At 38.3% G+C, this 24,979-nt stretch overlaps 1 protein-coding gene across 2 annotated transcripts in view; it reads right to left on the reverse strand.

The window, feature by feature from the left end:
• The window catches only part of LOC575956 (neprilysin-1), a 47,422-nt gene that overhangs the window by 17,132 nt on the left and 5,311 nt on the right, over nucleotides 1–24,979 (reverse strand). The window contains exons 1-6 of one of the 2 annotated variants that reach the window (XM_776314.5): nucleotides 15,842–15,984; nucleotides 7,844–8,010; nucleotides 6,255–6,371; nucleotides 2,302–2,463; nucleotides 1,792–1,875; nucleotides 797–1,014 (exon numbers count right to left, since the gene is read on the reverse strand). In XM_776314.5, the coding sequence (XP_781407.3) occupies nucleotides 797–1,014; nucleotides 1,792–1,875; nucleotides 2,302–2,463; nucleotides 6,255–6,371; nucleotides 7,844–8,000 (738 nt within the window). In that variant the 5' untranslated portion in view covers nucleotides 8,001–8,010; nucleotides 15,842–15,984. Of the gene's footprint in view, nucleotides 1–796; nucleotides 1,015–1,791; nucleotides 1,876–2,301; nucleotides 2,464–6,254; nucleotides 6,372–7,843; nucleotides 8,011–15,841; nucleotides 15,985–24,979 lie in introns of those variants that run through there. The other variant, XM_003725993.3, reaches the window with a different exon arrangement.

The raw sequence follows: 24,979 nt of genomic DNA on the forward strand, positions 1-24,979 counted from the left end.
CAGTCTTGGTGAAATACCCATAGGTTGACATGTTAAAAAATGGTCTGGGCGATCGAGGATACCGTACGTGTGCGATGAATTGGGGCGGTAATTTCAATACAATTGAATCTCGATCGATCTTACCGACAATTTTATCTTGCATTGTTGACATGAAGACGAAAATAAACTTTCAAAAACAACATCTGCCGATAGATTTTGATCTAAGTTCGTGCCAATGCATTGAAAAAGTAAAAGAAGGGCCCGTTTAATGGAGCTGCCGCGAAGTATCCAGCACGCGAAGCCGTTTTGAATCCATATTAATGTATAAAGCAGAGAAAATTGCTAACTATGGTAACAGTGCGCGATGGCCGAGCGGTTTAAGACGGTGACTTTTGTCACAACATGATTGATGCGCAAGAGATCACATCCCATCTTCGCCTACATTCAAATTGTTTTTTATTTTTTATTTTTAGTCTACTCTCAAAGATACACTCATAAAAAACAACCGTGCAGATAAACTAGATAAAGACCAAGGTGGTGTCATAAGTTGACTCTTTTTTCGGCATATAAAAGTATTAATGACTGCTTTAATATTCGAGAAATAGTTGTTTCTCTCAAAGCAGTCATTAATACTATACTATTATTGTGGATGAAGTATCGAAAATAATATCGCTAGTGATATTCGTTTGTTTCGCAATGTATGGTCAACAAGGGATCTAAAAAAAGATCACGACGTTTCGTGCGCCGCTGCAACACTTCGTGAGGTGATAAACTGTATGAGATGTTTGCAATCTCAACCCTATTCCATCTTTCTTACCTGGAGGACATATCTTGACGCATTCTTATCATCGACTCCTACGTACGGCTCGATGAGCATGGAGTTACTATACTTGTTGACGAGAGTTCCCAACAACCAGACGAAATCGAAGTTGGATTCATTCCATCGACCACCGTAGGTATCTCCGAGGACCGGCCATCCACCGAGACCATGAAGGAGATCGCGTATGGGCGCGTCGTCGAGTTCTTCTATTCTCTCTGTTCGAAAGCAATATGATTACGAAGACATTGAATATGGTCGTACATGTATTTGCTAGGGGTTGCCTCACCAGTATGTAATAACTGCTATGACTGATTACCCTGCAATTATTACTACCCCAGTACAACCCATAATCATTTGAAACCTACCTGGCCCGAGAGGGACAAATGTTGCAAACACATAGTCCAAGGTCGAATAAGGGTCGAACCCGAGACCTCTCGTGTCGTTGAGGTCAAGAGGGACACTGCTATGTCACAGTGCTCCTACATTTCAAGCCCTTCAGTAGTCATGCGTATTGCATCATAATTTGTTGACACCAGATTTGGTTGAATTAACAATTAATGTGTTTGCGCGTGCAACTGTCTCTTTAACAGCAGCGACCCTGTTGCCCCACAAGAAATGTGTATCTCGAGGATGAGGGATATTTGATGTTATGATTCAAATTCCTTATGAAGGTAGGCTAGGGCACATTGCTTTACACACGACCTGATGGTCGTACAAGTGAAGTCCAATCTTGGTGATTGACGATACCTGTTATTGAATAAACACCTGTATGGTTCCCAATGAAAACCCACTATAACGAGCATTAGGCTGTAATGAAGCTATGGGCCCTATTTAATCAGTATTTAAACAATTTGTTTGTCCATATCCCTCACCCTAAACACAAGAACAATAATGGTTGCATTATTTCCGAGAATTCATATAGAAATGTATGAAGGAGCAGTATGAAATATTTGCAGAAAATAATTTGTGTGAGCTAAAAACCTGTATCTTACCTGTATCTATACACGCTGAATAAAAGTATTTCACTTTCCTCTCTGCTAACGTTTCACTAGGTTGTATCTCTGCCTCGAATAAAGCTGGAGGAAATAAACATGTATAGAAGGGAAGTGAAAATTAAAATGTATTTTTCTACGACATGTGAGGGTAGACTGCTTTAAATACTTGCAGATGCCGAGAGCTTCCGATTATTATCCCTCACTATCTCTCTCTCTCTCTCTCTCTCTCTCTCTCTCTCTCTCTCTCCTCTTTTCCCTTCTCTCTTTCCCCTTTCTCTCTCACTCCTCCGCGAACCCCCCCTCCTATTTCATCTTTAAATAGCGGTAACGCCCATAATTGGCAATATATTTTCAAAATTGTACAACAAAATAAGGCTTTTTGGACAAAATTATACATAATAAATCATTTTAACTGAAAAAGGACGTAGAACAACAACAACAACAAAACAGTGAAGAAATCCAATCGAAAGACAGCACATAGAGTATCAGTCCCGTTTCCATGGTTACCTTTGAGTGTGACTTGGAGTTGCTCCCTCAGCGTTGAGAATGATGAGAATGAGCTCCGGTATTCAGGGATGATATTCTTCTCCGTCCATCCTCCGCACGCATGCTCGAAGAAGTTATCACAGGGGTCCACATCCGTCTTCATGTTGTCGATCAATGATGCAGCTATTTGTAGTCATAACGGAGAGAGAGGCACACAAATATAATAATAATGATATTGGGTTCTTGTATAGCGCTCATATCTGTCAGACTTGACACTCCTGGCGCTCCATATTATTACCCCGGCTTTAGCAAGGCTGCCATTACGGCGCTCTATCATTACAAGGAATTAATTCCTGCCAGGCACCCATTTACATCACCTTGGTTGAGTGTAGCAAATGTAGATCAATGACTTGCCAAAAGACATTAGTGCCGCGGCGGGACTCGAATCGCGGACCTTGTGGTCCACAGTCCGGTGACGTATCAACTCGACCACGACACTTACCACCGACCACGACACCGACCACGATACAAAATATACATGTCTTCTTTCAAAGATATCGTTTTTTCCCGCCCCGGAAATATTATTTGAAATATTATGTTTTTCATAATTATTCATGGGACTAATATGCTTTCCTTTCATAATATTTGTCTACTCAAACACTCGGCCAAGCAATCATATTATTTGTCAATTTCTTCAGAAGTTCTTAACTGTCTAATTTAAACCAAATGCAATAATTGGCTAGTTCAAAATTAAGATATGAAGCACGAACACTTTGGAAACAATTTATTCCAAGTCTTATAGGTTTCTGCCAAGATTTGCCTAACTTGGCAAACGCATCGAGACAGTTGACTACATAACATTTTTGATTGAACTATAGGATCTATCTACATGTATATTCTTCCAGGACAAAATGACATTTTCTTTTATACCAAGACATTTCGATAACTATTTGTAATGAATGGTATATCAACCATTCGGAACACAACGAGGTGAAACACAATGATTAAGACAGCGCCCTCTAAAGATCGCGATAACGGGCAAACCTACCCCATTAAACTTAGTTCCACCGCCATTAAAGGGACTTGGTAACATTGTTCAGATGAGAGAAAATGGTGAATTCAATGCTAAATGTAAAATTTAAGATAATCTGAAAGTTTGAGTAAAAGCAGACCATTATTGATGATACAAATTGGGAAAAAAGATCCGATCGATTTCTTAATTCTCCCAACTCTATTCTTACAATTTAATTACATTTTAGCGGAATGAAAATTGTCACAAAGCAATGCATTAGCTTTATAACCCATTTCAGACATTTAAGTGTTGACAATTTTTTTTAAAGCCTGTTGTATGTCTAATAATTTTCATGGAAAAGCGGTTTGAAAAATTCGAAAATGGTTGGGAGAATTTACTCTAAGACAGAGTCGCACAGTGAATTTTTCCAGTTTTTCTTTTGCATGTTAGGGAGTTAGTAAAGTAGAAGGAAGATAATAAGTAACATTTCATACAAAAAGTCACTTTAAGCCAGATTGATATTGTTCATTTGTTCGATAACATCATTCAGTTTGATTTGATTGGAGATATATCTCATTAACGAAACAGTGTACAGGCTATATAGTCTCAAAGCAACATACACCATTAAACTTCAAGCTCACTCACACATGATATTTTGCGACACTTTCAAGGCTACCTATCATTTCAAGTTCATGTATTTACAAACGGCTACAGCTTCAACATTAAATGTAAGTTCTTACCACTTAAATCATTGGTCTGGAAACAACAATATTATTTGCCCATTGTTGTATATTGTATTTCGTTTTCATTAATGATGAATTTACATTGTAATGCATTGTTTAAGTTTCCCAGGTGTATTTAGGAGAATAGAAGATTGACATTGGGAGTTGTTCGCTAACAACACTTAGTTTGATTTGATTGGAGATATATATCTTTATAAATGAAACAGCGCAAAGGCTATATAGTCTCAAACAAACCTACACCATTAAAGTTCACGCTCACTCACACATGATATATTGCGACACTTTCAAGGCTACTTATTATTTCAAGTTCATGTATTTACAAACGGCTACAGCTTCAACATTAAATGTAAGTTCTTACCACTTAAATCATTGGTCTGGAAACAATAATATTATTTGCCCATTGTTGTATATTGTATTTCGTTTTCATTAATGATGAATTTACATTGTAATGCATTTTTTAAGTTTCCCAGGTGTATTTAGGAGAATAGAAGATTGACATTGGGAGTTGTTCGCTAACAACACTTAGTTTGATTTGATTGGAGATATATATCTTTATAAATGAAACAGCGCAAAGGCTATATAGTCTCAAACAATACACCATTAAAGTTCACGCTCACTCACACATGATATATTGCGACACTTTCAAGGCTACTTATTATTTCAAGTTCATGTATTTACAAACGGCTACAGCTTCAACATTAAATGTAAGTTCTTACCACTTAAATCATTGGTCTGGAAACAATAATATTATTTGCCCATTGTTGTATATTGTATTTCGTTTTCATTAATGATGAATTTACATTGTAATGCATTTTTTAAGTTTCCCAGGTGTATTTAGGAGAATAGAAGATTGACATTGGGAGTTGTTCGCTAACAACACTTAGTTTGATTTGATTGGAGATATATATCTTTATAAATGAAACAGCGCAAAGGCTATATAGTCTCAAACAAACCTACACCATTAAAGTTCACGCTCACTCACACATGATATATTGCGACACTTTCAAGGCTACTTATTATTTCAAGTTCATGTATTTACAAACAGCTACAGCTTCAACATTAAGTGTAAGTTCTTCTCGCTTAAATCATTGGTCTGGAAACAACAATATTATTTGCCCATTGTTGTAAATTATACTACATTTATCATGACGATGAATATACATTGTAATGCCATTTTCAGGAAAACCTTACTTGTCATTTGTTATATTTGTTATATGATACTAAAGCAAATCGTTACGCCTATCGATAGGATAATGTGTCAAATAATACAAACAATTACGTGCCATTATTAAGCGGACTAGACATTCAAAATGTATAAAAACATGCATACACTATTGCCAGCAAGCAAGTTTTTTTCAGAAATTGAACAACATTGCACATTAATTTAGTCAGGACAGATTAGAAGATGCTTTCAAGCATGCCCTAGTTGGACTGTAATAGTTGTCTTCTAAAGTCTTCCATATAAATATAAATTCAAAGGAGGTCAATAATCATTATGAAAACACCACTTTCGGAAGGTTGACATCAATACACTGTGAAAATGTTGGGCAATATTTTTCCAACACTTTACCCAACGTTGTGTCAATAGTCAACCCAACCATCTATTGGGCAATGTTTTGCCCAGTTGTATTTGTAAACGTAAGGACCCAACTTCACACCTGCATAATTGTTTCGTATTTTGACCAAAAGCGTGGTCAAGATTTTCCCAACAAGTAGCTATCGTAGTCGGGCAGTTGAAGGGTCATATCTTTCCCCAAATTTTGGTCAAAATACGAAACAGTTAAGCATGTGTGAAGTATACGTTTCCACGGTTTGGAAATTGAAAATTGGGGGTAAGGTAAAAGGTAAATTGTCCCTCATTGAACTCCAAATGGTGCGCAGGCTTCAACATACAGCTGAAATGTGAATGGGAGTGACTCCAAAACACCATTTATCATTAATACAAGTCTAAAGGTTAATTATCGCTACAATTATTATAGCAGTGTTCTCATTAGAGAATCTACGAATCAGAATCAAAGATCATAACAATACTATGCATTGCTCATTACTATGCACACGCCAATTGTTTATGAATAAAAATGAACAAATGGACGCGAATTATAACGCGCTGTGGATAGACTGGTCACATCTGAAAGATGCCTTGGGTCGCTAACGCAGTATTGCGTCATTAAATTGACGCTTCAAGTGCAACGGAGAATACGCATGCGCGTCATTCTTACCTGCTTTAACACAAGAGGGCGTGAGACATTGCTTCGGTTCAGGGCATGGTGAGGTTTGGTGGCCGGTATATGATCGTAATCTTGAAGAAAGGTTATCCCGGTCTGACGCGATTACAACTGAAGAAATTGCAAACAAGAAACAAAACACAAAGGGAAATAGAAATATCACTTTTTTCGTCATGATCATGATTCATTCTTATGGCTTTAAAGTCAGAGCAGTCATACCTCGGTCGCACTTGGTACTCAATAGCCAGCTTTCGATTTAGGCACCCGACGTCGGCTCCCGGTGGGGTCACTCCCCGCAGAGGGTGACACGTATGACCGTTACCACAAATGCAAATAACCCCCTTTAGCGGTCAATTTCAAGGACATTTTGTGAATTTTAACCCCCTTTTTTACGTCAAAACAAGGACAAAATCGTACTTTGGAATACCCCTATTTATAAGATTGTAAGGACACTTTCGCAAATTTACCCCTATTTTAACCTTATTTCAAGGACATTATTTTTCCCTTTTTTTTCCTTCCCGGTTTTCTCTTTTCCCTTTTCATGACCCCTATTTATCAACCTGTGCACCCCTATTTTCTATATTTCGAGAAATTATTTTGAAATTGACCCCTTTTCCACGATTTTGGTATTAAACGATCATGCGGTCCCTAAGTCACATTGAGTGACCCCACCGGGCGTCGGCTACTGGAGCGTAAAGACGGTGCCTTCGTCGGTCACGGGACCAATTTTTGAGATCAGGTGATTAAATCAGGTAATAAATTCACAGTGCGTGAAAATCTGATACGAAGAATAACATAAGGATGACAGAAATAGAAAGTTAGAACTATAAAACAAAAAATTACATAAAGAAAGGTGATATAGAACAATGGATAGCAAGGGGAAATTATAAAAACAAAGAATAACATAAAATAAGACATAAAGAGAAAGTGATAGAATGATAAAACCATGGCATTACATATTACAGAAGATGATAGGAGGAAGAAACAAAGAAGACGAAAGACTTGATGCATGGCTGATCGTCAACGAAACGGAGTTTTCTTTTTGTCAACTCTGTTTGTTGCTACGGCAGGCAGCCAGTGAAAATGAACTCGTTTAATCAAATTATGGAAATGCAAGCATTACTTTAAACAAAGAGAACTTTTTTAGTCCTGGCTCTTTTTTCCTATTTGGAGGTGTCATATGAAAGGGCAGAAATTGAACTTTCTAGTAATGTTATGATCTCTTTGAAATTCAGATACCGCCTGCCAAATGACTTTTTGGTATCCTCTCTTCAAATTGTTTTTAATCACTCATGCATTGAATATGCATCATATGAGTTGCATCAAATGAAAAAAGAGGATCTAAGCTTTACAAATATGTGTCAATTATTAATTATAATTGCGATTAAGTTACAATAAAACATTTATAATTCTCGGTTTCGTTTTTTCTGGGACGCACCGTATATGTAATTGGCGTTCCAAAACAATGTATTTACTGTACTGTTATATTTTTGTTATTGTTTACCAGGATTGTTTACCATATAATGACAATTAATAAATGTGAATTTGAATTTCTCATTTGCAGCTCGCATTCATCGTCTTACCGGTAGCTACTATAAGTGACACGGTGAGGAGTGCCAAGACGACAACGATGACGACCAGATTCCTGGTAATGACCTTGGGGGCTTTTCGTCTGACAACGACACCCTCATCGACGGCGAGTTTAGCCTGACTACTCGTCATCTCACCGTTTAGCACCATCTAATCCGATCTAAGGATAAAAACAGACATTCGACAGTAATCACTGATTTGATTTGACTTAACAATGATGACAATGATTAAAAATGATAATGATAAAAAATGATGATTATAATCTGCAGTGAACACAATGATGATAATGATGAAAATTAGTAGAAGTAGTAGTAGTAGTAGTAGTAGTAGTAGTAGTAGTAGTAGTACTAGTAGTAGTTGTAGTAGTAGTTGTAGTAGTATCAGTAGTAGTACTAGTAGTAGTAGTAGTAGTAGTAGTAGTAGTAGTAGTAGTAGTAGTAGTAGTAGTAGTAGTACTAGTAGTAGTAGTAGTAGTAGTAGTAGTAGTAGTAGTAGTAGTAGTAGTAGTAGTAGTAGTAGTAGTAGAAGTAGTAGTAGTAGTAGTAGTAGTAGTAGTAGTAGTAGTAGCAGTGGTAATAGTATAGTAGAAGTAGAAGTTGTCATAGAAGTAGTAGCAGTAGTAGTAGTTGTTGTAGTAGTAGTAGTAGTTGTAGTAGTAGTAAGTAGTAGTAGTAGTAGTAGTAGTAGTATATTTAAAGTAGTAGTAATAATAATCATAATGTTAATAATAACTTTATTGATTGATAATTGAACATAACTTGAGAGCGATGGGAAAGGAAACAAGATAGGTACATGCAAGCGCGTACACAGGGGGGGGGGGTGGTTTGGGGGGGTTAAGTGTGTGTAAACCCTCCCCCCCCCCCCATCACCCCCCCCCCCTTGGATTTTTTTTCAATTATTGACAACAACAACAAAAAAATTATTCCCATGGCAGACCTAAAAAGGTGACCTTACCCCCCCCCCCCCCCCAACGGAACCAAATGTTAATTTTCAAATTTCGAGACCAAAAAAAAAAAAAAAAAGTGTCCTCTTACCCCCCCCCCCCCCCCCCCCCCCCCAACACTTATTCAGCGGCTGGCTGAGTCGTTGCTAAATTTTCGGCCCGATTTATAAATGTTACCCCCCCCCCCCCTTGAAAAAATCCTGCGTACGCGCCTGGGTACATATATACAGTCAGTGAAAATAGAAATACGAATGGTGAGATTAATGTACCAATGTATCTATAGGTACATTGATAACAGGCTAGAAATTGGGATAGAGATAACATAGAAGAATAATAGATAAAAACCAAAAAACCGGTATAAAGGTAAAATAAATAGAATAAATAGAGAGAGAGAGAGAGAGAGAGAGACAGTCAGATAGGAATATAGATTGATGGGTAAATAAACAAACAGATGAGGAGAAGGAAAACGAGACAGTTAAATGCAAATATGGAATACTGTGATTTTGTAAAGCAACAGAGGAAAGAGTGGGGAGAATAAAGGGGGGGGGGTAATGAAGAATTATAATATGCGACGAGACAGAAAGTAGACTTGCGTGTTAAAGCTTGCCTCCTCCCGTCCTTACCAAACACACACAGTGGCCAAAACATATCTCGTTTTTTTAACGAAATAATTCTCACTGTACATAAAAAACAAAGTCGGAACACAATTTGCCCGCGCAACCGAAAAATGATTGAATTTTCTGTCGCTATTGGTGTTGATGACATGGTGTAATCGAATCAAAAAGCCGCATTCGATCATTTCTGCTTGGCTAGCTAACACACACATATAACACCAAGACATCAGAGACAGGCAGCACAGATATATACCCGTGCTTGCCTACTGCCTCAGCCCATCAAAGCCTTTCCTTTCAAATATGACATGTCGAGACGGTGAAGGCACAATTATAACAGTCAGAGACAAAAGAACCATCGATGCTTTGGTGTAAAGTGGTAGCGGATTTGCGTTAATTGGTGGTTCTTTCTGAAATCAATATCAAGGGAACTGCTTGCGGGTGTTTCGTAAAAATCAGAAAATTCCATGAAATCTCACGTTTATCGAGGATTTTTATCATTTTTAGGAGAAAAATAAATGTGTCAAACTCAAGATTTCCCACATGTCTCTCTAACAAAAAAGAGAGAAAGAGAGAAATATTATTGTCATGTTCGATTTTCTCAGTTTAATTCAAATGTTTTTAATGTTTCGTCAAGCTCTCTACATTTAATTTGTCAAGTACTGTACATACACGTACACAATAGGCATATTGATATCAATTATTGATAATTAAGATGTTTATATAAAAGTGATATGATTTACGTCTCACCTTCAGTATTGTTATGCTATAAAATCTGATAACCGTGAATTAATACCAGCAATGAAAGTGTATTACGAATTTGTTTCTTCTTCAAAACTCGCCAAATTTGTAAAAAAAAACAGTTTTTACTGTGCATCCGCTACACACTTCTGACGAACCATGCAAAAGAGAGAAAGAAAGGGGAAAATATATATCCGTTCTTTTTCACATCTTATATTCAGATTCGTTGCTTTGAAACTAAAGAGGGGAAATAAATCTGGGCATCAATGAGGATCTCGGTTCGAAATATTCCAACGAGCAATTAATGGTTCTAGTCCCTACACCCCCTGCCAGGGCGACGCCCCCATTTGTACCATTTAAGCGACCATGATAGCTTTACGAGAGATGAACCTGAACAACCCTGTCTATTTACAAAGGTCTAGGTCAACATAAGGAAAGTTAACTGGTGTTAAATCTATCAACTCGAGGCGAAAACTCCCTATAATTTCAGCTAATCGTCCTTCACCGACTTTTTTTCTTTTCTATTCTTTCTTCCCTTCGTTCTTTCGTTTGTTCTTTCTTCTTTTTCATTTCTTCCTGAGGCCTATAGATGATCAAAGTTTGGTGAACCAGGATAACCTCTGATACCAAGCTGAGAAAAAAAAGATATTGTATCAAACTAGATATTCACAGGTGTTTGAGCTTGTCAAAACACGACCTTGTCTGACCCCATCAAAGTCCAACTATGGTCCAACGAAAGTTCTAAAGCATTAGTTGAAGAAAATGGCGCAGTGATTGATTTAAGTGATGACACACAAATGCATTATCATTATAGTTTCTATCTAGTACAAATGTCGATCCAGACGTACTCGGGTTCCTGCGTCGGACATAGTTGCAGTTCATCGCACAAAATGGGTTTTAAATTGTCCATTTTTTCATTAAAGTTTGAGATAATAAAAATAACGAACACTAAAAATAGGAAATTACTTCACGGAAAATTGCTTATTACAAGAGCCTCAGAATTGAAATTGAATGTTTGATTGAATTTATAACAATTTTACCCCATAGACCTAATGGTCAAGATTTTTGGTGACTGATATATATATTCTTAGAAATAGTTTTGAAGTCTACGCCCCATTAATTAAGACAAGCTTAATGAGTTTCGATTTCGAGGTAGATACTGTGTGTGTGGGGGTGGGGGGGGGGGCACAGGCCGGCTTGTCCTTCCCCTAAATTCGCCACTCATTTTAAGGTCATCGGCCTTTATCTGTGTAGGCACGTTTTCTGTTTTTTCGTGTTTTTTTAAAACATTTTCGTTATTTCATTTGTTCGCTTTTCCGTTCTTTCGTTCATCCTCCCTTATGGTTTTTTTTCGAACTTTGATTTTCTCGTTCTTTCATTTTCCGTTTACTAATAGAATGAGAGTCACCAATCATATCATTTATATTGTTTGCTCGTATAACTCGCACCATGTTATACCTATTTTCTCCATCGTTTCGTCTTGTTTCGTCTCCTCTTTCTCTCTCTCTCTCTCTCTCTCTCTCTCTCTCTCTCTCTCTCTCTCTCTCTCTTTCTCCCTCTGTGTCTCTGTCTCTCCCTTACGGTGCATCTTCCATGAAGACTGTTTCTGATCACGGTAGCTATTGGGTTAAAGACTGTAGATTTAATTGATTAAGATTAAGACTGACAACGGCAACTTTAACCATGACCTTTGACATCTGAGGTTAACCTGTATAGCTTCTTCACCACATTGTCATCCTGTTTGTGTCTAATTTCTGGTCATTCGAACAAATTTGGTACATTTTGGCATGGACCTGCAACGTCGTATACGTACATGTATGTTTATGCAATGGCGTAGTCCTGGAAAGTATACGGGGTGGCACAGGGGCGTGTTCCCATCGCCTCCCATATCAAGGCGCATACAAGGAGCAAATGGGAGGGAAAGATAGAGAGTGAGAGTGAGAGTGAGAGAGAGAGAGAGAGAGAGAGAGAGAGAGAAAGACAGACAGAGACAGAGAGAGAGAGCTAGAGGGAGACAGAGATATAGAGAGGGAGACAGAGAAAGACAGAGACAGAGAGACAGAGACAGAGAGACAGAGTGAAGGGGCGGGGATGGAGAGAGGAAGGGGGAGAGAGGGGGAAAGGAGAATGGAGGAGGGGAATCATGTAAAGACGACTGTTCCTTAGTATTATATCCCCAAATCTTCTGAATTGTGACCCCCATCCCCATCGCAAATACTGGATTTGCCCATTATACAAACGAAATACGATTGATATGAACTTGAAATGTTTTGATATAAACATTGACTCCGATGTCATCCAAAGGGAAAAAACACGAAACATTACAAAAGAAAACAATTATATGAGTTTGTTAGCTTACGTATTTCCTGTGTTATTCGTCAAAATGTGGGTCAAACCAAAAGGTCAACACAAACATATACACGTAACTATAGTGCTTTGAACGTGCCCTATCTCATACGCAAAGGGGATGTCACAGATTTATTACATTATTTGTTTTTCTTAAATCCACTTACAAGTACAATTTGCTATGATCATGAAAGCGGCACAGACACAGGTTTGAACGTTAAATCACATCGTCGACGACAGGTATGTCAGATAACAAGCAAGAAAAGGGAATTTGTTGTGAACGAAAGTTTTAAGGTGTTAAATAAACAACTGCATGGGCATCTTGATAATTGTCTTGCACCTTGTTCTAAAAGAATGTTGATTTGACGGATCTGATTAGCACTATCAAGTTTGTCCCTGATTGTTGAATATTTCTAGACCTGAGTGTAAATTTGCTAGATTTAGCAGATAGACACTTTAGCATTGTCGATACCAATGTTTACAGAAACGTCAGGTGCCTATAGCAATCTTTAAAATAAAGTGCCCCTTAATTTCAAGAGCATCCATAATAAGGGCGTCACCCTCCCGCCCCCACACACACAGGCATTTATCATAGTGGTGCACAAAATTAAATGTGCCCCTCATGCCCAATTTCTAACCCACACCGCTGCGATGTATAACAGTATAAAAATAAAAATAGAAATAAGTGAATAAAACTTACAATATAACTGTGAAAAACGAAATATGAATGATGTCTACGTTTATATTGCACATGTATCCGTCCCGAGAGGAGCCAAATGCGCCTGCAAAGTACTATTATGACCCTGGCTTTAGCCCAGCTGCCTGTTAAGGCGCAAAATTATGAGGAATAAGTTCCTAGATACCCCTTGGTTGAGAGTAGCACACGTAGATTAATGTCTTAGTGCCGTGGCGGGACTCGAACCACTAAACCACTAACAATAAAACATGATGTTTAATTATGTCTTCATCGGAATATTTACCAAAGAACATTGGAAGGATGAAATTAACCAAAGGATGACACGATGCAAGACAAACATCAGCATTACATCAGATGCGTATCCAGACTATTTATGAATAGGGGCCAAAAGCTATGACGTTAATTCCTGCAATGTGTGGCACCCCCTTTTCTCCGTTTTTTTTTTTTTTTTTTTTTTTTGGGGGGGGGGGGGGGTGATTTCAATTGAGTTCCCTATGGTCCTTGAAAGAGGGGGCACACCTTTATATTGATACACCACTTCACATTGGGCTCCCGACCGATAATATTAGTATTACAAGAGCCAAAACAATAATTCCAAACTTCCACTAGCTTAGTGCAAGGATTGATGAGTACCGCTCATCTTCTATGGAAAACCAACTGTTATCATCGAAACCATGAAATAGGATGTATGTTTTCCTGTGGCTAGAAACGTAAATTGGAAATGGTGAATTCTATGCGTCTACGAGGATGATGATAAACTTTCTTCCTGTCCCTGTATGGGGAAATTATTTTTTCGCTTGATCAAATAATTTCAGGCCCGGCTTGGTCTCTCAGGTATAATTGTATTTCTCTATATCCGAGGGTATTTCCTTTTCATCGATGTACTTCTTTTCTCAGACTCTCAATATTAGATATGTATATGTTCGCTGTCCAACTTGGCGATGCTCCATCACACGTTTAAAGACACTCTTGGCCATTTCTGTTTCGTAATGTCTAAAATTCCATTCAGAGTTTTGTATCATAACTGTAGTATTACCCAGGTTCAGATCTCTCAAAAGTGAGTGTATTAATAATTTGAGGTGGTTGAGGTGGTAGGGTGTGAGCCTATCCCCCTTCCTGAGGTTTTGCAATCCTTGCAAATTTTGCAGTTTTTTGTTTGTTTACTTTGCTTACTGCTTGCTGAATATATTTATTTTTTATCAACCTCTGTTTTCGTATATATCCACCTCCCTTGTTTAAAAAATTGTCTAGAGACGCCCCCTTGAATACCATATCTAGTAATAATTCAATCAAACAATAATAATGCCATGATTTTTGCTTGACAGTTGGACCACCAGTTCCTCACAGCACCCATTCATCTCGGCTAGACTACCACGTATAGGTACATGGTGGTCCAGCGAAGGGGCGCACAGCGTGCTACGTCAAAGTTCAAACTAGAGCCAAGTTTAAAACAAATTGACAACATTATTATTTCCATCATAACTGTTTTACGACATGTCAACTTCATGGGCATCTCTTCAGCGCATTAAATAGATTATAAGATTATAATAAACAAAACCATACAAATACCACAACCAGATACACCCGTGTTAATATTCGTTTGAGAATTAACTACATTGTTCACAAATTTGTGAATAGGGGCAGGTATAGTCATCCCGTTTCCATGGTAACATCCGAGCGGAAAAGTATTAATATCTTCGATCTTTTGACCTAATTAGGGTAGCGATTTTCATCTTTTTGTTAATATAAAAAATTGACAACGATTATTGAATAACACAACGGCATTAACTACGAGGCCCAGAGCTATAGTATTAGCATTGTTGTTTTCGACGTGCATTTATCGTGCATGAACATGTGGATTTTGAGGAAACGTCATCGGACTGTGGATCACATGGTTCGCAGTTCGAGTCCCGGCGCGTCACTAATGTCCTTTGGAAAGTCATTAATCTACATTTGCCACTCTCAACCCAGGTGTTAAAATTGGTACCCAATATTCTGCTATTGCTAATGTGGTTGAATTGGCATGATCGTGCTTGTAAAATGGCGCCTGGCCCAAATACCCCTCAGGGAGTGTAGCATGTGTACTATCATGTGCCGATCAGCACTTGAATTCAATAACCGGGGTAAAAATAATTACAATGCGACGAGCTTATATACGTAGTATTAAGCGCGATACAAAGGCGACTAAAAAGGCGACTATCATGACGATCATTAAAGTATATTCCAAGAAAAAGTTGATGGATGAATTCATGAACGCATCACCCAGATTTGTAAAGCTCTTCAATTAACATTGATCAGAACTCACATGACAGTATTAAACAAGGCTTATTCTGGGTTAGTAATGTACATGGTTACAACTCAGTAGTATCAATAAAATTGGCGGTACCCGGCCGAGGTTACCCTATTTATGAAGTACATCCGTTCCGCGTCATACAAACGACGGACCCTACAAAAGCAACGGCGAGTAACATGTATTGAAATCTATCAAATGCGATAAAACTGGTTTCTTCTTTACGCTCGTTTATGAAAATCATACTTATATTTATTCCTTTCCGTTTAATTCAGTCATAGGGCAGGAATTTATGTAAGTTGTAACAAATAGGTATAAACAGATATCAACACATTTGGCATTGTAAATTGAGTTTGTACTCACCGAAAGTGGCCTCGGATGTTATGAGAATATAGCCTTTGTTGAACGAGGGAAAACACAGATCTGATTTGAGATGGTGTGAGTTCGGAAGTAGCGAGTTCCCTGAATTGCGTAAGTATTGATTGCAAACTGTCAGGTGTAGAGGAATATAGTGAGATGGGTCATGTCAACTCAAGCTCCCCCCCCCCCCCCCTGGGCCTTCTGCTCTTTCTCTCTCTCTCTCTCTCTCTCTACTTCTCTCTATCTTTCTCTTTCATTATCTCTCTCTCTCCCTCTCTTTATTTCTCTCTATCTTTCTTTCTCGCTACCACTCTCTTTCTCTCTCTCTCTCTCTCTCTCCCCCCCCCCCTCTCGCTCCTACTTTCTCTCTTTCTCTCTGTATTATTCTCTCCTTCTCTATGGATTCCTCTCTTTCTTTGATATCCTTCCTCTCACTTACTCTATTTTGCTTTTGTTTTGGTCGAGTGATAAGGATTTAAGCCTATGTTACTTCGAGAACTGGTCATGACCAATGTACCTAGGATCTATGAAGGCTGTACAGATATAGGGCATATCATCATTATCGGCACATTCAATAACATCACCATTGGCGTAGCCAAAGATGGAAGGGGCAATGACGGACCACCCCCCCCCCCCCTCACCCTCCCCCCCCCCCGCAATCAACAGGGAGAATGTAGCGATAAAAAATTGTCCCTATCAAACTACATTCATTAAATAGACTGTGCATGCCTCAAAATATATGTATATAAGTATATTTGATATGATATGTTTGATTGTAACAAGAATTTATTTATTATATTACCAGATCATCTTACCTTTTGTATTTGAAAATGTCGGGGATCGAACCCACGACCTTTGCATTCCCTCTCAAGTGATTAGACCGCTCGACTATTAAATACACCTCTTTTGTGGCTATCAATAATTGTGCAAGGCTGATGAGCATCGGAATGCCTAGGTCACATATAAACCGGGCCCCGTACGATTTTCCCTACCCGGCGGCTTACCGTGGATTTAGAGACCGTACGGGAACCTTCCGATTTTCATTTCTACGGCATGTGTGGTCACATATTCTGCGGCGCCCGGAAGGTGCCCGGTGAAAATTGGTCGAGTGAAATGCAAGGCGCCCGTAAGGGTGCCTGCCGGGTGCCTGCCGGTAAGCTTACGGGCTCCGTCCGATGAGCAGGTGCACCCATAGCTCCCGGAAGGTGCCCTGCCGTGGCCCGGCGGGGACCCCAAGGCGTCCAGCCGGGTGCCGTGCGGTGCACTGAACTATGTGTCCTCTGACATCCGCACCTTCTGTATTTAAAGCTGCGTTGTACATTTTGAGATGCCGCCGTGAGGGGCCAGCACGGGCAATATTCATTTTAAATGGTCCCGGACGGCAGACGCCCGGTGTTGTGCATATCACCCGGGGCCCTTGAGCGGCCCGTGAGGGAGCCGTAGGGTACACATACGGTACCCTTGAGCACCGCAAGGCGACCGTAAAGATTTTTCAAGAGAATTGACCCCCCCCCCCCCCCACAAAAAAAACATCGTGAGGGACCCGTAAGGTGCCCTACTAGCTACTTTTATTCGGCCTAACGTTCAGATAAAAACGCCGGTAGAATTGGGAGCAGCCAACTCAGCACCACGGCGCCCGTACGACTTTAAAAAACTGTCCCGGCGCCCGTAAAATTGTCCCAATTGTCCCAAAATGTCTTTTTTTACTCGCCGTACGGGCCCGGGAGTCTATATGTGAAAGCTCTATTAGGAAGGGCTAAACATTTTTTAACCTGACCAATAAAAAGACAAGACTAATTTAGGCAATTAAGAACAGACTAATTGACTACTTTGAACCAATAGATCTATATTTGTTAAATGTGCAACCTCATCAATTCACGAGGCGGTACCACTACATATAATACAGGAAGCGTGATTTCCTTAATTATAGCGTTGGTTGCAGCAACTGTTTATAGATAGTGGTTATTCATCAGGAAATGGCTACTGTCATCGTTGCCAAAGTACAAAACTACAAATTACAATAATAATTAGAATGGTATAAATATGATCAAAAAATGTAATGAGTTAAGAAAAGTAAATGTATTATGTTTTTCCAATTTCTTTCAAAGATCAGACTCAGAGACGTGTTATGAAGTAGACTTGGTAAACTAGTAGATGGCACATGGCCCGGGTTGTATTTCATTAAAGATAAACTATTACAGAGTTAGGATGACAGTTGTATCCTGGTGGTTAATTCAGGTAGAGAGTTATAGGTTGGGATAGCTCTAGTATTTGGTCCTTGGCTGAAGTTAGGGACTGACCGCATGGAAATTTTCGCCGGTGAATGGGTCGCACAGCCCCCCCCCCCCCCCCCCTGACTCCAAAAAGTAACTTCTCTTTCACCGTTACTCTTAATAACAAACTCGGAAATTTTAAAGAGGTCGTGCTGAGAACGAGTTAGGTTCATCAAAAAGTCTCGAAAGACCAAAAAGGTAGCCAAATTATCAAGCTTAAAGTAAAGACCCTCAAAACACATCCGAAATATTGAAGAGGGTCGTCAAAAGACACTCTACAAAAAGGGTATTGTAAATCAGAAAGATACAAGCCCTATACAGTAAAGTGAAGTGCAATGGATCCCTCATTAATAAACCCTCCATCAAATCTCACCAATGTGAATGGATCTTTGTCTCTTTTCATTCATCTCCATCTCTCTCTCTCTCTCTCTCTCTCTCTCTCTCTCTCTCTTTCACTGACTGCGTTCACAGTTGAGGACGCTTCTAAAGTGCCCTAATTGTAATATGGTTCCATAAATCAGAAGGGAACCCAAACATACAAAGTCAAGTGCAACAATTCTCAAATGTACTGTAAATCGTTTATCAACTCCCACCTGTACATACTTGAATGTCCTTTGGTAGATACCAAGGAGCGGTCAATGGCGTAGATAGGGTTTAATCAAAGGGGGCACAGGTAGCATGAACTGGGGGGGGGGGTCAGACTTTAATACTAAGAGGATAAAATGCAAAACGCGAAAGGATTGGGATGCGTGAGGGATTTTCACGTTACCGTACTCTCTTTCTTCTTCTTTCCCCCCTTTTTTATTCTCTTTTTTTTTCTCTTCGTCGTTCGATTACGGGATATAATTAGGCCCCCGTGCTACCCTGCCCGTCGCTACGTCACTGCCAGTGAGGGGGGAGGGGGGAGGGGTATTAGAAAGGTCCTCATAGTCAAACTCTAACAGAAATAATCTTGATCTTTAAAATTGTGTGCACTGTGCTGGATGGGTGTTAATGATACAAGAAGGGAAACTTTATGATAGGCGCAGGTGCATGCTATTAAACAGTCATAATAAATGAACATCCAATTTTGTTATCAATATAGGAATGGGAAGAAAATAGTAATAGGTACAGATGCTAACGTTGCATAAGAATTTAAGTGCCTTGATTTCATCATTATAAAATGTAAGGGAGGCTTGTACTAACTAACAATTTATACAGTTTCTTGGTTTAAGGCCTATCACTAAAATGACTATTATATTTCTAAATGTTCAGATCCATTAGGGATGTTTTGGTAGAATGTCTCTAAATACAAAATTTAGTTGGTTATCGAACAATAAGAGAATATGACGGTCACCTTGGGCTTGCACGTTTTCGATATAATGGGCATGGGACAGTTCATGTCATACAATCATGTATAGTTAAAATGTGCTATTGTGATTCACATGTACTATCGTTAGCACTTGTAAGTACACAAAAATAGAGAATAAACGTAATTAGCAGATTATGCCATACACATTCATTTATGCAAGTGTATGAGTATTGGTTGTCCGACGCATGGCCCTGCGACAATTTCCTGAACTAACTGAAATCTGAAAGGTAATACAAAGTTTTGGTATGGGGTCATGGATTTGGTTCAAATGAACATATTGGAAGCATGCGATCCTACAATATTCAGTGATCGTTGTCGCGGTTGAAATCGAGTCTAAAGTTATGAAATTGTAAATAATAAACTCTTTATGTTGTATAGCTCCCTCTCAAGGTCAAGATATTGATTAAGCTATAAAACAATGTTTCTTGACAAAAATCGACCAATTTACTATTCTCTCTTGGAAATTATATATCACGACTACATATTCTGAGATTTTCATGGTCGCAGCTACCATTGCACGGCCGTAGGCGCTAATTGAAATTTATCAAAATTTACCGGGAGCACCGGTAAATTTTTATATATTTTTTTCTCGAAAGCAGAAGTGTTTTAGGGGCTAAATTTTCTAGTGCTTATATACATACACAGCGGCATCCAAATATATACAAATTGTAAAGATTCACTATCCGCCCAATTTTCAAAGTTTCCCAAAACTTTGTATTACCTTTAACTTCAAACCTGGATTCGACAATTAGCAGTTAACAGCTAAATTATTCATATCCTTACAAAGTTTTGTAACTTTTTGAGTATGTGAAAAATGGATCCGTCCCGATTTATGTTTCGTGAGAATGTGATATATTAAAGCTTACATCTTAAAGTATTCAACAAAAGCCCTAATTCACCCAGTTCAATGAAATACAGAAAACATCAAATTTACAAGGTATGAGTAATTTAGTTTTTGAATCTGAGATGCACGGCCCAACGTGTTATCAGTGTCTGTGATATGGTTTAATATTGAAGCTCTAAAAAAAAAAAATGCGCTTCAAAATGATCAAGAAGTGCCTCAACAAAAATTAAAAACCTTTGAGGGACCGGTTTTACCATACTAGTTGTCCCCAATAGACTGTAGTGTTATGAAAACCGTTTGGCAAACGCAAAAATGTGATTTTGATTTTCAATCATAAACATCTTGATAATCAGACAGGCGATCGGCTTGTAAAAGTCATGGGGTTCCTGACTGACCTAAAGGTTTATAATTATCATTGCAGCATGAGCTAAATCAAGTAATTTTTTAAAGGATCTAAGACAAAGTTACCGGATCCCTTTAAACCTAATTCAAATCCCAAATCGCAACCCTTACCATATATATATACCCCTTACTTCAGACGAAATAAAGTCCGAGGTAATTGCCGCTGGAAAAAATATCGGATCAAATTATTAATGCTATCCTTTTTAATCATGTCTTTATTGTACCCTGCTTTATTCTCGTTTGCGCCGCATACAAATCTTAGAAAACATAAAATCAACACTTCTGCCCCAATTCACCGTCACATAACCATTTCCTGTAGAGTACAAAGGAATTATTTTCCATCGTGTGATCTGAAAATCCACCTGTTACGAAAACTTCAAATGAGCTCATTAATGATCCCCGGCAAGTCTTTCATAACAAACCCCATTCGAACCATAAATGAGACATATGAACACATGGGTCCCCTCCCAAGGGAGTAATTGTCTAAAAATAGAAACCTTCTTATATTTTGTCCCTCAGATATTGAGTCACTTGAGATAACTGGAGAGCGAGTGATTGTGTCTACGAAGGAAGCACAGAGTGGATGCGACATGTCAGCTGTAACTATCTGTCTGCTATAAGCCGAATCTGTCCTCCTTTGTTTTGTCAATCCTAAAAAGGGGACTTCCCATTATTCATGATGTCCTACCCCTCTCAGTCGTGTACATGTAAGTGCAACAATGCGATATTCCCGTCATTCATCGTTCAAGCACTCAACAGAAAATCACGCTAAAAGTATTTCATTCCTGGGGGGTGTTTCACAAAGATCCTAAGTCAAACTTAACTCTAAGTTGGACTTATAAAATGGAGAGCCATTTGTAGCCTTAAAATTAAATATATTCAAAAGCAAAAATTGAAGTATTTTAGACTTTTCATGAATTCCACATCAAGAACATGAAATCTCCTTGATGATAGAAAATATGAATGATTTGAATCAACATTTTATGCCTTCTAAAATAACTTTTACAAAATATTTTCAAAGATGCTAACTGTCTGTCTGTCAGTCTATCTCTGTCTCTCTCTCTCTCTCTCTGTCTCTCTCTCTCTGTCTCTCTCTCTCTCTCTCTCTCTCCCTCTCCCTCCTTCTCTCTTTCTTTCTCCTTCTAACTCTTTTTTGTTCTGTCAAAATCCTGACGTTCCCTCAAATGTCACTGCCATTCACATCATCGACAATGTTGCAAATTGGAGACTTTAAGCGAATAAACAAACCCTGCGGGTATGCCGGAATGAACGTTGATAGATCCTTCAAAATAAATCAATATTCCACAGCAAACTCGATTACATTGGTCAGGTAGTGAAACCTTTTTTTTTCTCAAACAATTTTACAAATTGAAACGAAACAACTTTATTTTTACCGATTAGAAAGTGCACAATGGACACGAAGTAGAAATTAAAATACAATGCGACTTGCTGTTTGGAAGCTTGGTATTACCAATTTCACGCAACAATGGTTATAATGCTGCTAGCTAAATATTATATGTTTGTATTTTGGATGACATTTTTCTTCACCCGTGCAATTGGCCTACATCAATCATTATCACAATGAACAGTGTGTCATAAGTTAGACGATCAATCGAATTCAAATTCCGGAAAAGGTAAAAGGCAAATGTTTAGCCAAAATCGGACAAAATGAGAAAATTATGATTTTTTAATCGCTGAGAAAATCTGGGAAATTTGATACTGGCAATTTTAACGTAATATGATTATGATGCCGCCATTTGGCTATATCTATTGATTTGATTTATTTATTTCTGTTTGAATTTCTTTTTCCTTTGCATTTTTACAATTATGTATTATCAAACAAAACATTGCAAATTTTACACATTTCAAAAGAATATAATGTCGAATAAAGTAACTAATCGAAAACATCAAACAGGTGGGTTGACAAAGTAAGCAAAGCTTGATAGCATGACTACCCTCAATGGATAAATAATAATACGAATATGGTGGAACAAATATTGGTAAACGGGGAAAGAGAGAGAGAGAGAGAGAGAAAGAGAGAAAAGAGAGAGAGAGAGAGAGAGAGAGAGAGAGAGAGAGAGAAAAGAAAGAAAGAAGAAAAAAGAAAGAGGGGGATGTACATCAAGATTTACAAATGTATGTGGTACAATGTAGTTGGATTTCAATTTGATATAAAAGATAAAAAATTTAAAAAAGATGCACATTTGAATATTGGGTGGCCAACTTGGTATAGCCTATATTCTATTCTAGTACTTTCATAATTATCCTCCTGACCATTTCATTTTAAAAAGAAGTGTTGATTTTATTTTTATTCAGAGATTACGACTAACACAGACAACACAAAATCATATCTTTTATTATTCCCGCTATAAAACAAAGGATCAATTTTTCATTTTGTCGCAAACAAAATATCGTCCTTCCATGCTTCAATGCATGTAACTTAAAATTGTGTCCGTAGATTGCCATTGGTACGATAAGTGCTCTTTAAAAGAGTACACAGAGAGAAAACAAATAAACATGTAAGTCATACGGTATCTCTAATCCATTTCATATAATGTATCCTCTTTTGTAAACTGAGGAATGAAATCAGCAGACGTGGACATTTATAGAATGATGAATTATGCATTGTCATCTCCACAAGTACAGCTCACCTTTAGATATATATTTTCTGTTTCTCAACCGCTCATTGAACCGCACGGTGAAATAGATGATGAAATAAAATATGTTAATCCCGAGTCTTCTAGGAATCTGAATTTCTAGAAGCGGTTATAATATACGACGGATTAGGAGAATGAAAAGGAAATGATTACAGATGATCTACTTCTGTATTGAAAATCTTCTTTAAAAAGGAGTATACAATCATTTAGACCTAACCCCGGCCCCCGGGACCAGACCACTCACCAGCTTAAGTGCAAGCTAGATAAATCTGTACCGTTATTAATGTTTTGTGTCACCATTGTTGGCACATTTGAAAACCTGGAGACCTATTTAATTTTCATTAGAGCGAGTAATAACGTAAACAAACTGACGCTCAATTTGTAACGATCGTATTAGTGTTTATAGCCAAATTGAGTGTTTTGGTAACTTGGCTAGATGATGGAAAGGTCGTGGGTTCGAGCCCCGGCACGGTACTTATGTCATTGAGCAAGACATTTTTATCAATATTGCTCCTCTCCACCCAGGCGTTAAATGGGTACCTGGTAGGATGTGAAAGTTGTTGTGGTTGGATTAGAATATGCGCACCGCTTGAAAGGCAACTGACTGGAGTGCTCACCAGGGAGTGGAGAATGTGCACCGTCATGTACAGAATAGCAATTGTCAATGAATCAAGTGACCGGGGAAACGATTAAAATGTAATCAATTTGGTCAGCTTTCCAATTATTAAAGAATAACATATCAGTTTGGATCACAAGGGATTAGGATAAACCAGTGAACATGTGAACATTAATTAATCCCATGAGTTAATCCCATGCGTTAATGGCATGACCATCGGATAACTAATTACTCTAAGGTAGCTTTCTCTGAGCAGGAAGCGATAAGGTGCGGAAGTGGGTATCATGGTAGCTCTGGGGTTTGAGGGATTTGTTGCAAGTCATGATAACATTTTTAGCTACGTCATTTAGATTAGGTAAATTGCAGCTTTCATGATTTACAACATTAATGATTTACGCTAATCCCACCCGATTTACTGTTTCCACGTATAGTACCTAAAAATACAGAAATACATGCACTATGATCGATCATTTTTCTTAATTAAAAAAAAGAGGATACATCTTTTGAATTTTGCGAGGATATCATGTTTCAGACCGCTGTTTGCATCAATATCAAGGAAATAAATAAATTACACAGGTCAAAGCTTTCACACAAACGCGTGAAAGGAAGTGTAATTCATTTATTTCCTTGCGTTTCACTGGATTTAAAATGTATTTTGCCAGATTGAAGGACAAAGCTGAAATTGAGTTATGTTTATTCTAGCATCACCCCCCCCCCCTTTTTTTTTCTCCGGTTCATGTAGTCTGTTTATTATTGTATTCATTTGCGTTTCTTCGAATGCGCACAATTATATAGACTTATTTTTCTCTTTTATTTATTTATGTGATATTTACAATACACTGCCCCTTGCTTGCGTAGTAAATTAAAATAAACAGTACCCCCAAATCAAGCTCCTATTATAGATCCCACGGACCTTTCTATGCCCCCGTAGGAAGGGGGCACTAATACAAGGATGTCGGTCACTGGTCTCCCAAGCCGCACCTCATACACCACGCGGC

The sequence above is a fragment of the Strongylocentrotus purpuratus genome, unplaced genomic scaffold (assembly GCF_000002235.5).
Source record: "Strongylocentrotus purpuratus isolate Spur 01 unplaced genomic scaffold, Spur_5.0 spur5_scaffold_16, whole genome shotgun sequence".
In the NCBI taxonomy this organism is placed as follows: domain Eukaryota; kingdom Metazoa; phylum Echinodermata; class Echinoidea; order Camarodonta; family Strongylocentrotidae; genus Strongylocentrotus; species Strongylocentrotus purpuratus.